Here is a 13,819-nt window from a genome sequence, read left to right on the forward strand (position 1 = left end):
AGATTAAGTGGGAGATTATAAGACAAGGATGCTGAAGGTGTTCCCAGTTGGCAGTGACAGATTATTTAGAAATTAATTAAAAATAATAGCAGAGAAGTAGCCTGATTTAATCTGGCAGTTGTTTAGCATATTACTAATATATTGGGTTTTGGGATGTTTACATTTAGTATCACAGTATACAATTTTTATGTGATTTTATCATATACAAACTCACAGGATCAGAATCTGTTTGGAATCATATTATATGATAGCAAATACGACTTATAATTGATATCCATCTAACATAACATCAATACACTGTCTAAATTTGAAGCAATTTCTCTCACATGATGTCCAATGAGAAATAACCACAAGTGTCATGTGATTTAAGCACACGTTAACAATTAGCTTAAGAATTGAGTTAGTTTCAACTTAATGCATTTTGTCTTCAAAGTAAAGAATTTTTTGTATACCTTCAATTATATGTACTTTTATTGAAATTATAGTGAGGAGAAATATTTTTGTAATCATAAAGATTCTCATAAGCATCAAAATGATTGCTTTTGCCCTATTAATTTTTCTGCAGATAGCCGTGTTTAATATTGTTATCCAATATCCTATCAATTTGAATAGGAAAAAATCACATTGTATAATTGGACTTATTCAAACTGATATCATATTACTTCCAGATCATTTATGATAACATTGAAGTTATACAGTGTAATACCACCCTTACTAAAACTATTGAAGTAAAGAAATATTATCTTCTTAGGAAAAGATTTACCGTATTTTACGGACTATAAGACGCACCTTAATTTTTAAGCAATTTTTTAAAAATATAACATTTTTAACATTATTTTTGTTAGCTACTAAAAAAATTTTGTACTGTTACCGATAATACAAATCACTTTTAATTCAAGTTCACTGGCACCGTAGACTGCAATGATCATAGGCTAGACAGTGTTCTGGATTTGTGATGGCGGGGTGGGAGGGAGTCAGTGTTAGCAAGCTTAGGAATCCCTGCAACTCGTTCGTCGCATCGGTGCACTGCTGCTGCCAGTTGAGTTCATGAGTTCATTGTTGCCAGATAGAGATAAGTTTCCCACGACATCAAATATATGGCCATTTTTAAGACTGGCGGGAATTTTAAATCAAACACTGGACATTTTTATATTAATTTTGAGTATAAGACGCACCTGAATTTTGGAGGCAATTTTTCAAAGAAAAAAGTGCATCTTATAGTCCGTAAAATACAGTAGTTTGATTCATAATGTTAACAAAATACCCAAATTACAATAAACGTAGAAAATTTTAAATTATTATTTATATCAGATAATCATCTTTTAAGTAAGAACATTTTACAGTAAAATTTATGTATTATATAATGATTTCTTATATTCTATCAATATTTATTCTTTTTATTTGATAATAAGAAAAAGATTTATTTAATAATAATGGATTAAGGAATAATTCAGTTTTTTTTTTTCAAATGTATTTTAAACAAAATAACCACAACAAATTAATCAATAATATACTTGCTGTTATTGTTTATGACTTCCTTCCATTGTTCAATAAGTTTTTTGATGCCTTGGCGATAGAAATCTTCCAGTCTTGACTCAAAGAATTCGTCCAACCAAACCCTCAATTCCACATCATTATTGAACGTGCACAAATTGTTCAAAAATGATCGAAAGAGGTGAAAATCTGATGGCGTTTACTGATCAAGTTTAATGAGCATGGAAAATGAGGCAGCACTTCAATTTGAGTTCTTGAATCACGGCTTTGATCATATTGGCAATGTGAGGACAGGCATTATCATGTTGCAGAAGAACACCATTTCACCAATTTGGTCTTTTTTGCTGAATTGCTTCATTAAGTTGGTGCAGTTGTTGAACATAGAGCTCACATTGAGTGTTTGGCTGTGCTCAAGCAATTTGTAATGAATTATGCCTTTCCAATTCCACCATACACACAACATGATCTTTTGAGGATGAAGGTTTTGTTTTGCTTGCAGAGTTGCTTGTTTGTTTGGGCTGAGCCATTATTTTTGCTGCTTCATATTGACATAAATGCACCATTTTTTGTCACCAGTGACAGTATGGTAAAGGTAATGCTGTTTGTGACCATATGTTCAGCGAGCAAACTGGCGGCAATTATGGGGCATTGATTCTTGTTGTTTTTGCCCAAAGTGTGTGGCACCTAAGTGCCGAGTTTATGAACCTTGCCCATTGAGTGAAGGTGGTTCACCACAGTCTTTTTATTACAATCCATCTGCCCCAACAATTTTCTGGTATTTTGACATGGCTTTTTGTGAAGAAGTTGATTCAGTCATTCTTCATCGAATTCACTTGGTCAATTGGTGTGTGATCTGTTCTTGAGGTCAAAATTTCCATTTTTGAAACATAAAAACCAATGGCAGGTGATACTTTGGGGAATTGCTCCTTCATACACAGCACAAATCTCATGAGCAGCTTCAGTGACCATAACACCTCAATTAAATGCAAAATAGAAAAATGATGTTGAAAATGCTCAGTTTTGTCCACTTATCATTCCATTTTAAATCATCTGAAAATACACAAATATTAATAAAATTAAAAAATCAAAACACACTATCTTGTAGAGTTTCTCTTTCAAATAACATAAAACATTTTACCAGTGCATTTTATATATTTCTGTATGCAATTTTAAATTTGAAAAAAACACTCATGAATTATTCCTCAACCAAATAATAAAAAGCAATTCTTTAAGTTTGTGTCCTTTGCATTTTATGATCAAAAGTTAATTTTACTTATTTAGAAGGTTGTAAAATTATATTTAATTTAGGCTATTCAAAAGAATAATATGGAAGGAGCAAGGATACATGCTGAAAATGCTATTAGGCAGAAAAATCAAGCATTAAATTATTTACGTATGAGTGCAAGAGTTGATGCTGTTGCTAGTAGAGTTCAAACTGCAGTTACTACGAAAAAAGTTACTCAATCAATGGCTGGAGTTGTGAAATCTATGGATAGTGCAATGAAAAGCATGAATTTAGAGAAAGTAAGTTGAATTATTTGTTTGTTTATGTATTGCTTAATATTTTTTATTATTATTCAAATTTATAAATAAATTATTTTAATTGTTTATTAGATAAAATTTAAATAAAAAAACAAAATTTTTTTATTTAAACTAGTCTATGGGTGAAAACTTATACAGTAAAACTTCTCTAACTCAAAGCTTTAAGGGAAGGAAAAAACTTTGAGTTACAGATGATTCAAGTTGGAGAACTGTAGAGTAAAAAATGCCAGTTCTGAATAGATTTATATTTTTACCTCTCTTGCATTACATAAAGAATATTTGATAGATTTTTTTTTTGTTTGCTTGTTTTAAATGGCTTGTGTAATGCCTTTCAGCAAAATATTCAATAGAACTAATGGAATCAAATAGCTTTGCAGGTATATCTGGTTGAGATAAAGCAAGAGGATCTCTCAATTTGGACTGGAACATTGTTTGAAAATGGGTGTTGGATAGTAGATACAAATAACTGTATGAAAATTTCGTGGAAATCCAATAATTAGAAGCACTTTGGATAGAATAAATATTAAAATTTAAGTCAGGGAAGTTGAAAGTAACTTAGTTTTGGGGACCATGAAAAACTTGGAGTTGGAGAAAATTTGAATTAAATTCAAGTTGGAGATGTTAAATTCCTATGCTGATCCATTGAGATCTATCATGTGCTTCGATTTCTTCAAGTTAAAGAAATAGTCAAGTTACAAATGTTAGAGATAGTTTTACTGTATTTTTATTTTATTTTCTTTAGATATCGCTAAGTATATTGGTTTAGACAGTGAAAGTTTCAGTGCTACTATGGTGATGTACCCATCATTTTTTGTCATATAGAGGCAAGGGTCGACGGCGATGGGTTGAAATCCCAGTTTATGTAACTGTGAATCCAGTTTTTTATGCCACTGGCGACCTGCTTGCTTTAGACCGTAGATGGCTCTATTTAATTTATGTGCCTTAGGTTTGCCATCTTTAAGTTGCTGTGACCATTTAATAGCTCATTGTCGTACTGCTTTGGGTTTGGATTGGTTGTTTATAATGTTCTCAAGTGTTTCATTTAGTTGGCTTGGGATTTTCATGATGATGTTTTCTTGGATATCATCGTTTAGGAATGCTGTTGTAACGTCGAGTTGGTGGACTTTGAGATCAAGTTTGACTGCCAGTGCCATGACTGTTCGAATGGAACTGAGTCGGGCTACAGGAGCAAATGTTTCTTCGTAGTCTATACCGCCTTTTTTGAGTGTAGCTTTTGGCGACTAATCGTGCTTTGCGTTGCTCCAGCATCCCGTTGGGTTGAACTTGTTTCGTAGGACCAGTCTGCAGCCGATCGGTTTTCTATTGAGTGGTATGTCAACGATATCCCAAGAATTATTTTCTAGTAATGAGCTGATTTCCCTTTTGATGGCAGCTTTCCATTTGTCGGCTTCAGGGCTGTGTATTGCTTGGTGTAACGAAACTTCAGCTATACCAGCAAAATGATGAGTGATGCTGACTTGTTCATTGTTTACTTTGTCATTGCCATCTTGTGGGTTGATAGGAATCATGTGATATTGTTTTGAGGGTCTACTGCGATTTCTAGTTTTTAGTTTGGGCGGTCGTCCTGGTCCTCTTCTCATGGATGGTTGATCTTCCTGTGTTTCAGGGACTTCTGCCGTTTGTGTGTGGATGTTGGCAGGTTGATGTGGGACGTCAGTTTTTGTGTTGTTGACTTGAGTTTGCCGGGCAGTTACCTCTATTGAGTCAAGTCGATTCGTAGTGGTGAGAGAGTTGTTTTCTACAGTTGAGTGGTTGATGAAGTCTTCAAAAATATCGGTGTTTGCAATTTTTTCAATGAACTTGACATCTCGAGAGGTGGTTACGCTCTTTTCACCATCGAGAATAACACGATATGCTTTTGAGGTTACGGAGTAACCTACAAATGTGCAAGATTGAGCATGTGGATTGAATTTACCCTTACTGGGATTTTTGTTTAGAATGAAGGCTTTTGTTCTGAAGGTGTGAAAATGGCTGACATCAGGAATTTTTTTTTTTGAATAGTTTGTATGGAGTCTTGCCATCTATGCTTTGTGACAGAGATCGGTTTTGAATATGATTGGCTGTAAATATGGCTTCAGCCCAATAGGTGGTAGGAGTGTGTGCATGGATCATCATGCATCGTGCCATCTCTACTAGTGTTCAATTTTTGCACTCGGCGACTCCATTTTGTTGTGGGGTCCTTGCAGTTGATGTTCGATGTGATTAACTCCCTGTCATCTGAGGAAGGTACTCATTTCCTTGTTACAGTATTCGCCTCCATTGTCGCTCTGGATGGCTTTGATTTTTAGTCCATTCTGATTCTCTAGGTAGGCTTTGACGTCTTTTAGCGTCTCAAATAGTTCGTCCTTGGTCTTTAGAAAACGTACCTCAGTCCATCGAGTATAATCATCAATAAATGTAACAAAATTAAGTGATCCTCCAAGAGATCTCTTCCTGCATATATCCGTGTGAATGATTTCGAGTGGTCAGCTTGTCCGTCTGACAAGGAGATGGGGAAAAGGTAGGCATGACATCTTTCCGGCAATGCTTGTCTTGCATGTATCAAGCATATCTTCCTTGTCGAATTTTAGGCCAGTGACCCCCTCCTCAATCCAACAATTTTCTCAGTGCGGTAGCGTGAAGATGACCGAATCTTTCGTGCCAGATTAGTAATCCATTGATTGGAGATTTTTCTTGGGAAATGTGGATTCGATCATTTTGAGGTAGTATGTAATAGAGATTGCCAACGCAGTCCACTACTGTGGCTGTTGTTCCCTTTGAGTCGATGGCTCATGCTTTGAACTTATCAAATATTACCTTATAGCCTTTGTCGGTTATTTTGGAGACTGATAGAAGTTTGTGCGAAGCGATGGCATATGGAGAGTGTTTAGCAGGTCAAACAATCGTTCCTGTGTGCCAGTATCAACGTGAATTTGGGCCGTGCCAACTGCATTGATGGATATGATTTGATCATTAGCGAGATCCAATTTTGTGTTAGAAGTAGTTCGCAAGTCTGAAAATTTTCTTTGGTCAGAACACATGTGCGATGTGGCCCCGCTGTTGAGACACCAAGCATCACATGGCATTCCTGTGTGAAAAGTAGACTCACATGTGAAAAAGGTTCCGCTGTTGAGTTTGCTGGATCTCTGTTGATTTTCTTGTCTCTTCTTTTTATGACAATCTCGTTCTCTGTGGCCAGGTTTTTTGCAAAAATTACATTACAGTTTCAATCCTTGATAACGGACGGTAAGCACATCATTATTTTGCGATTCGCGAGAAGATCATCCTTCATATTCCTCAAACAGCTTGACTTTTAGGGTTTTGAGCTTCAGAAGGTCATCTCTCGTTTCAATTGCAGTGTGAAAGGTGTTGAAACTGTTGGATAAGCTGTATAGCAACAACACTGAGAAAAGCTCCTCGTTCACTATAATTCCTAAATCGGCTAGCTTGTCAGCAGTGTCCAGGAATTTGGCAATGTGATTGTGCAGATCTCCTCCTTCAAGTAGTTTCATGAGAATTAAGGTCTTTATTAAGGAGGCCTTCTTCGCTGGTCTCTGAGACTGGTAAATCAATTTCAGTTTGTCCCAAATTTCTTTCGATGTGCTGCAGTTTCGTATATGTTTTAGCTCGGGCGGACTTAACATTAATATCAGACTTGATCTTGCTTTACGGTCGTTTTTTTGTCCAGGTGTCGTTTTCCAATCAAGACTCAAGATTACTGGTGATTATGGTGGGACAAGGTACCGCTCCGTTAGCGTATTCCCACATGCCATCTCTTTCAAGTAAGGCTTCAGCTTGGCGACTCCAAGTATCGTAATTTTCTCGATTTAATATCTCGACTTTAAATGAATTCATCATTGCGGACGTGATGATTGATAGACCAAATAATAAAAGGCAAAAGATACGAACCAAGATGTAGAACAAGTTGAACCAAGATCTGGTTGTTCAGTTCAGTTTCCGTGTAGTGTTAGTGTCTGGGCCCATAACCTGTCATTAATCTGGAATCAGCAGAGAGACACTAAGATGAAACACATTGTACTGGTTAAGGTATCTTTGTTTACTCAAGTAATTAATATACAAATTAGTCTTTACATAACAGTAGGATGAACGTACATACGTGTCAACAGATAGTAGTCCAAACAAAGGAACAAGTGAAGACAAAGGGTCATAAAACGTTTTATTTGGTTATTGGGACGGTCCCTCTGGTAGGTCAAATTGGTTTGCGTCAAGAGTACTGACAGTAATTAAACTACATATCTTTTTAACACATTACTGCTAATGCGATATTGTATTATTTGTTTAGAAGTTTATTTTAAAATTTTACTTCACACTGTATGCATAAAATCAGACCAAAATGTCTCCACAAATAAAATGCATATCAGGCATATTATGTATACTTTTTTAAGTTTTGTAGAGGATATAACATTATACAAACAGTAAAAAATATGTGTAGTATATGAGAAAGATGCTCCTAAACATCAGACATGTCAAATGTGGCTTTGGACATTTTGTTTAGGAAATTTGAACTAAACCATACAAAATGTACGAGTTGCCCAAAAACTGTTGACAAAAAGAAATTTCAAGAAGAAATTTTGTTAAAAATCAATGAATAACTTGTGAACTTTGAACAAATCTTATTGTGTCACCAATGCAATGATTGTGTTCCACATGCATTAAGTGAAAAAAGAAACTGAATCAAGTTTAATTTTGTCTGACTAAGATAGGCAGCTGTAAGGTTTTATTTTTTTATTAAATTAGTTACTCATTTATACCATAGAAAGCTTTTCTTACTGATAACAAAATAAAAATATTTGTTGTTTACTGAAAATTTGTTTTAGCTGATGGAGATTGTTTTTGTCAAATACCAAGATATCACTGTATTTGATTAACAAAATTTTGATATACATGGTAGGATCAAGGGATCAATTAATTATGTTAATCAAGGGATATCTGTATTTAACTATAAGTCACTATATTTTTTTATTGATTCCATCCAAATCGCTTCTGATCCTAATTTAACAGTTCTGCTATAAAGGATGCAAGTTTAAATTTGATTCTTATTTTTTATGAATAGTTTTGGACTGAAAAATTCAATTGTGTGTCTGCTGTAAAATAGACAAAACTGAAATCAACTATCAATATATAGAAGCATTATCTCCAGACCTTTTAGGCTAGCATGGCATTTTAAGTTTTGTATTTTAAAGATCCATTTGAGGTTACAGGTGTATTTGTGCTTGAGTCTGAAGGTGACACTGTCTGCTAGAGAAATTATTCTAGAGCTTACTGTTACTAACACATTTGGATCAATAGTGTAGAGTTAGTTTTCAAAGTCAATAAATGAAGATAGGATGCAAACTTCTTATTCCTAGATATCTGGTGTTTATTTTAAAAATTTTGAGTCATACGACTCAAAATTTTTAAAATATTACACCAGATATATATTAGATTCTTTAGATCTATTCCTTTTAGTTATTTCTTCTATCATTCTACAAGAAGTGTTTAGGTTAAAAATTTTTTATCAGTTTTAACATATAAAAATCATATTGAATTAATTGATACATGTTGACTTAAATGACATGGCCAGGATTATTAAGACAGTATAGTCTTCATCAGGATTAATTACAAAAAATTTTACTTAGCCTGAAAATTCCACATAGATTTTCTAAAAACAGTAATTAAAAATATTAATATGAAGAATATAAATATACTTTTTACATTTAACAAGAAAGTACTTTTATATTTATAACTGTTGACTATTACAAACAATTGCATATTCATATCATATATGAAATTGTAATTATTTATTCAAGATTCTGATGTCATTTTTATTAAAAATACACTTTTCAAAAGGAGTGTATTTTGCAACACATGCTAATTGCAGGGCTGGTAGAGGAAACAGATGATTAAGTTTGTGTATGCATTAGGTCATCTGGTACCCAGTTTTAGGTTATAAAGACCAGCAGTTGGCTTGAGCTGTAAATGCTATTAGCAATGGTTTATGGCAGCCAAACTTTTGAAGAAGCATATAGAAAATGTCATATCATGAGATATCAGGAATGATATATCATTTTCAGGAATGCATTAGACCACTAATTCCCAAACTTTCTTAATTCACAATGCCCTTAGTCATAAATTTTTTCACATCATCTCAATACAAATTTTTTTTCTTAAGTGGAGATAAATTTAAATGAGACTTTAGTGTTGAATGAATCTGTTCAAAAGTACTCCATATCTTCTGAAAAGTGCTTTTGAAATTATCATTGAATTTTATTAGTTATTTATAAAAAAAAATCAAGTTTGTGGATCAAGTTAGCTTTATTGGATTAATAAAACTTCTGCAATAAGTAGAAAATGTCCATTATCTTCTATTTTTTTTCATTCTCAGTAAATAGTAACTTTTTCTGATGGCTGAAATCTTTTCTACGAGCTTGAAATTGTGCATGTTATTTCCCTGCAGAGAGAGAAATTCAGCACATTCTGTATTTGAAGAGATTGCAATATTATCACCTTCTGCAATCTGGAGTTCTCTTTTTCTTAAAAATTTAAAATATCTTGTCAGCATCCTTATGAGTTTGCTGTGGCATCCTGTGGTACTGTAGCACAGTTTGGGAAATATTGATTATATTCAAATAACTGGGTATAGTTATTATTTTATTAGTTTCAAGGTTTTTAAAATTTATGTAATAATTCTATACTCTAAATAATTCAATTTTTTTAATGCATTGAATTTTTAACTACTATTTTTGTGATAAACAATGTAACTAATTTTTAGATATCTGCCCTCATGGATAAATTTGAAAGACAGTTTGAAGATTTAGATGTACAGTCCTCTTATATGGAAAATACTATGAGTGCAACAACAACTGTTACTGTTCCACAAAATGATGTAGAAAATCTAATGCAACAAGTAGCAGATGAAGCAGGGTAAGTTCATTAATAAATTTTGAATGTTTGTATTATGATAATAAAAAATTAGATTTAAAAGTTTAGAAAAGATTTTAAAACTTTTTAAATTTAAAAAGTTTAAAAACTGGTTTAAACAAAAAAAAATTTTGTCATTAAGTGATAAAAAATTTAAAACTTTGGTGTAAACTGGTCTCTTTCAATTAGATCATTGATATGATATGTGATTTAAATTGATCTGAATTTTTATAATTATATAAATTTAAGCAAACAAAATTATTTAAAAAGTTATTCACTTTTACATTTGAAATTAATTTAGTTTTTTAGTTAGTTATTTATTAAAAAATTAGTTTTATTATGTAATATTTATATATCATTCAGTTTTAATAAAGTATTAAAATAAGTTATTTTATTATTAGATCTATATAAATTTTAATAAAACATCAAATACTAATGTACATTTTAAAATACTAATTTATATATTTTTTATAATAGTCTGGAATTAAATATGGAATTACCTAGAGGAGAAACTGGATCTGTTGTAGCTTCTTCTGCTGCTTCAGCAGAACAGGTAGTCTATCATTTATAAGTAATTTTCTTCCTCCTTTTGATATTTTCAATAAATCCATCTTTGTTTTAAGTTAAATTTTGATTTGACATTATATTCATTATTCATAATTATATTAGCTTGTTATTGTATAAAGTTAAAACAAATATATGTATTAAGAAACAAAATTTCAAATAACTAGGATATACCAGTAATGTCAAAAACTTTCCAAAAAATATTTTTATTTCTGGAATTTGTTACATATAAGGAGATATAAACAACATATCCAAAATATTGTTCCTGAGCAACAACACACTTTTTCCAGAAATGCTTCAAGATGTACTATACATCTTGAAGCATTTCTAGAAGATATCTTTCTGCACTTGGCATAGAGCAGCTGTTGCAGCTAGAATGTTTTCACTTTTCACAGAAGAATTTATGTCATTCAAATATGCCGAGTTTTTCAGTTCTGACTCACTGAACATCAAATTCAACATGTTTAATACCTTTGGGGCAGCTCCTGTATGAGAGACAGGAATGACCTTTGACCCCTATAGCCTAATTTTGTAACTCGTAACTTTTGCTTTAAACTTGTCTTCTCATATTTACTATGGCCATTGTTCTTTTGTAAGTAATATATTCCTAGCTCTGTCTATTGTCAAAATTTTAAGATTGAAATTGAATTCATATTTGTATTGAATTTTTTCTCAACTTAAGATTTTCCACCTTTTTTTTTTTATTGAAGTTATTATTATTATTAGAAAATAATTTAAGGTGTAGTTCTTTTAAAATATAAATACAAATAAGCAAAAACATCACAATTATTATGGTCTAATGTAATTTTTATTGAGTGCTAATTTGCATATTTACCTAGATAGAATATAAACAAAACAAAAACTAAAATTCTGTTGCGCACATTGTCATAAATCTTTCTCAGATGGTATAAAACAACCAATAAAATGAAAACACATCATTAACCAATCAGAATTGAGTATGAATTTTTCAAATAGTAAAAGTATTAAAAAAAAAAAAGGCTAAACAAATTGATTTTTGCATTTGTTTACATTAAATTCAAATTATAAACAATCAAATCTATATCAACAAATTCTTACTTATTATATATCAAATTAAATGAGAAAAAATTATCTTCAACACAGACTAATAATAAAAACCATAAACCTATTCATTTTGAAACATGTGCAATTTTAAAAAAGGTCTGTCCACAAAAAACATGACACCTAAAAGATATCAGTCCCAAATATGTTAACATTTCTGCCTATGACTTATTCAGTAAGGTCTAGTACACATTAGGCATTGGGCGTTGCGTTAAACGTGTGTTAGCAGCTTACACACTGCATGTTTAGTTTTGCATTCGACAATCTTTCGCACTGGCTTAGTTTGGAAATTGACATGAAAGTAATTACTTGTGTGTGGCTCCTATACTGCATCATTGCTATAAAAGACGATGGCTGGTATCTTTTGGATTTCATCAATAAATAGATCAGTATCGAAATGATCATTCTCCATTTTGGCCAATGTGCGTCCACTCTACCCGAAAGTGCACGATCGAATGTACAACAAAATAGCAGCACGTATATCTCAAAGTGTGCGGCTGACGCCCGCGAAACGTGTGTTCTAACCAAAATCTATCAATGCGTGTTTGAGTGTGTATACCTATGTGGAACTCTTGGTTCTTTAAAATGCGCATTAACAAAGCACATGCTTCAAAACGTCTAATGTGTACACAGCCTAAAACATAAAATTTGATATTAGCGTGCTGTTCCTAAAGGCATGTTCTGCTGCTAAACTTCATTCGTAACAAGCAATAATGAAACTTCTTCAGATCATTCTGCCAGGTGTTAATTGATGCATGCACAGTAATTAGATTGTGCAATAATACCTCCCAAAGAGTGTTGCTACATGCTACAACTTTATTTTTACTTATTAAGTTTGTGGAATGTGTTGTCTTGAATATTTCTGGGAACTTTTTGACACATTACTACAGTTGTATAATTAACATATTACAAAATAAATGTATGTTTATCATAAAAAAATTTTGCAGAGTCTTAGAACAGCAGTCATGAACCACTAAACTCACAATTTTGAATCCCACTGACCACTATCATAAATTTTTTAAAGGATACAAACATCTATAGAATAAATGATTATAAATGTTCCCTTTTACTTTATTAATATGAAATTCACTTGTTTAATTATAACAAATTAGTATAAAGTTTGTTGCTGCTTGTTTGAAATAAGTTTGTGGATTCTTGGATCTTTTCCATAAAGTATGACAATTGCACTCACAACATTGTTTATTGATTTATTGATAAGTCATTTTATGTTTGGTTTTGGATTTGAATAAAAAACTCCAGTGAGTGAGAAAAAGCAAGCAAATGTTTTTCATTTCTTTTGAAATACTTCACATAACCTTGAGTTTATCAATGTCCAAATTTCTCCACAAACCACTAAAATTTTCTCACAGACCAACAGTGGTGTACAAACCATTGATTAGTGACCACTGATCTAGAATACAATTCTTAAATCAAGTTTTTGCTTAATAATAAATAAATAATTATATAAATAATATCTTAATAATTAATAAATATTGCATAGTTAAGGAAATAACTACTCATTGTTATTTTTGAAGGGGTTAAAATAAATGTGTAGATTAAACATGCAAACTTTTAACATAAATAAACAAATTTACAATAAACTGAGTTTAGAATATTGATATTTCTTGCATTTGAATAAGTTGTTCAGAATTCAATTCAATATCTATACATTTTCAATAAATTTTTATATTCATTTTTTTTTTTTTAATATTAACAGTCTATTTTATAATTTATACAGATGTTATTTTAATGCTTTAATTATTAATTAATTAATCAAGTATAAATAACTTACTGTTATCAGATAATTTATATAAATTTTTGTAAATATTCATTTCAGGATGAACTTACTCAGAGACTTGCTAAACTACGTCAAACTTAAGAGTCCACATTTGTTTTTGTTTGTAGAAGAAAATTGAAATAAATACTTAAATTTAAAAGTATTTATTTGCTTGAAATATTAAATGCAATATTTAAATGTTTTCAAAGGAAAAAAAAATCCTTCCATTAAATAACTTCATTATTTTGTACTGTTATTGAACACTCATAACTTAGGAAAATGTTAAAAATTAATTTCAATAATAGAATGGCAATTTTGTAATTTTAAAATTTATAAGGAAAATTTTCAGCATAAATTTTGTTATAAAATTGTAAATATAATTTACTATTCTTAATACTATTTGATACCAGATAAATGCTGCACTTATTTTTTTAAATGCAT

General features: G+C 31.5%; 1 protein-coding gene across 1 annotated transcript; it reads left to right on the top strand.

Annotated features, from left to right (window-relative positions):
- Positions 1-2,774: 2,774 nt before the first annotated feature.
- Positions 2,775-13,508, top strand: LOC111638938 (charged multivesicular body protein 1b-like). Its single transcript, XM_023384722.1, has 4 exons — positions 2,775-3,018; positions 9,809-9,960; positions 10,435-10,510; positions 13,439-13,508. The coding sequence occupies exons 1-4, from the start codon at positions 2,821-2,823 to the stop codon at positions 13,478-13,480; spliced, it is 468 nt and encodes a 155-aa protein (XP_023240490.1). The 5' UTR covers positions 2,775-2,820; the 3' UTR covers positions 13,481-13,508.
- Positions 13,509-13,819: the final 311 nt, after the last annotated feature.

This window comes from Centruroides sculpturatus, unplaced genomic scaffold (genome assembly GCF_000671375.1).
Source record: "Centruroides sculpturatus isolate CEXI.00-Female unplaced genomic scaffold, Cexi_2.0 scaffold1224, whole genome shotgun sequence".
NCBI classification, from domain to species: Eukaryota; Metazoa; Arthropoda; class Arachnida; order Scorpiones; family Buthidae; genus Centruroides; species Centruroides sculpturatus.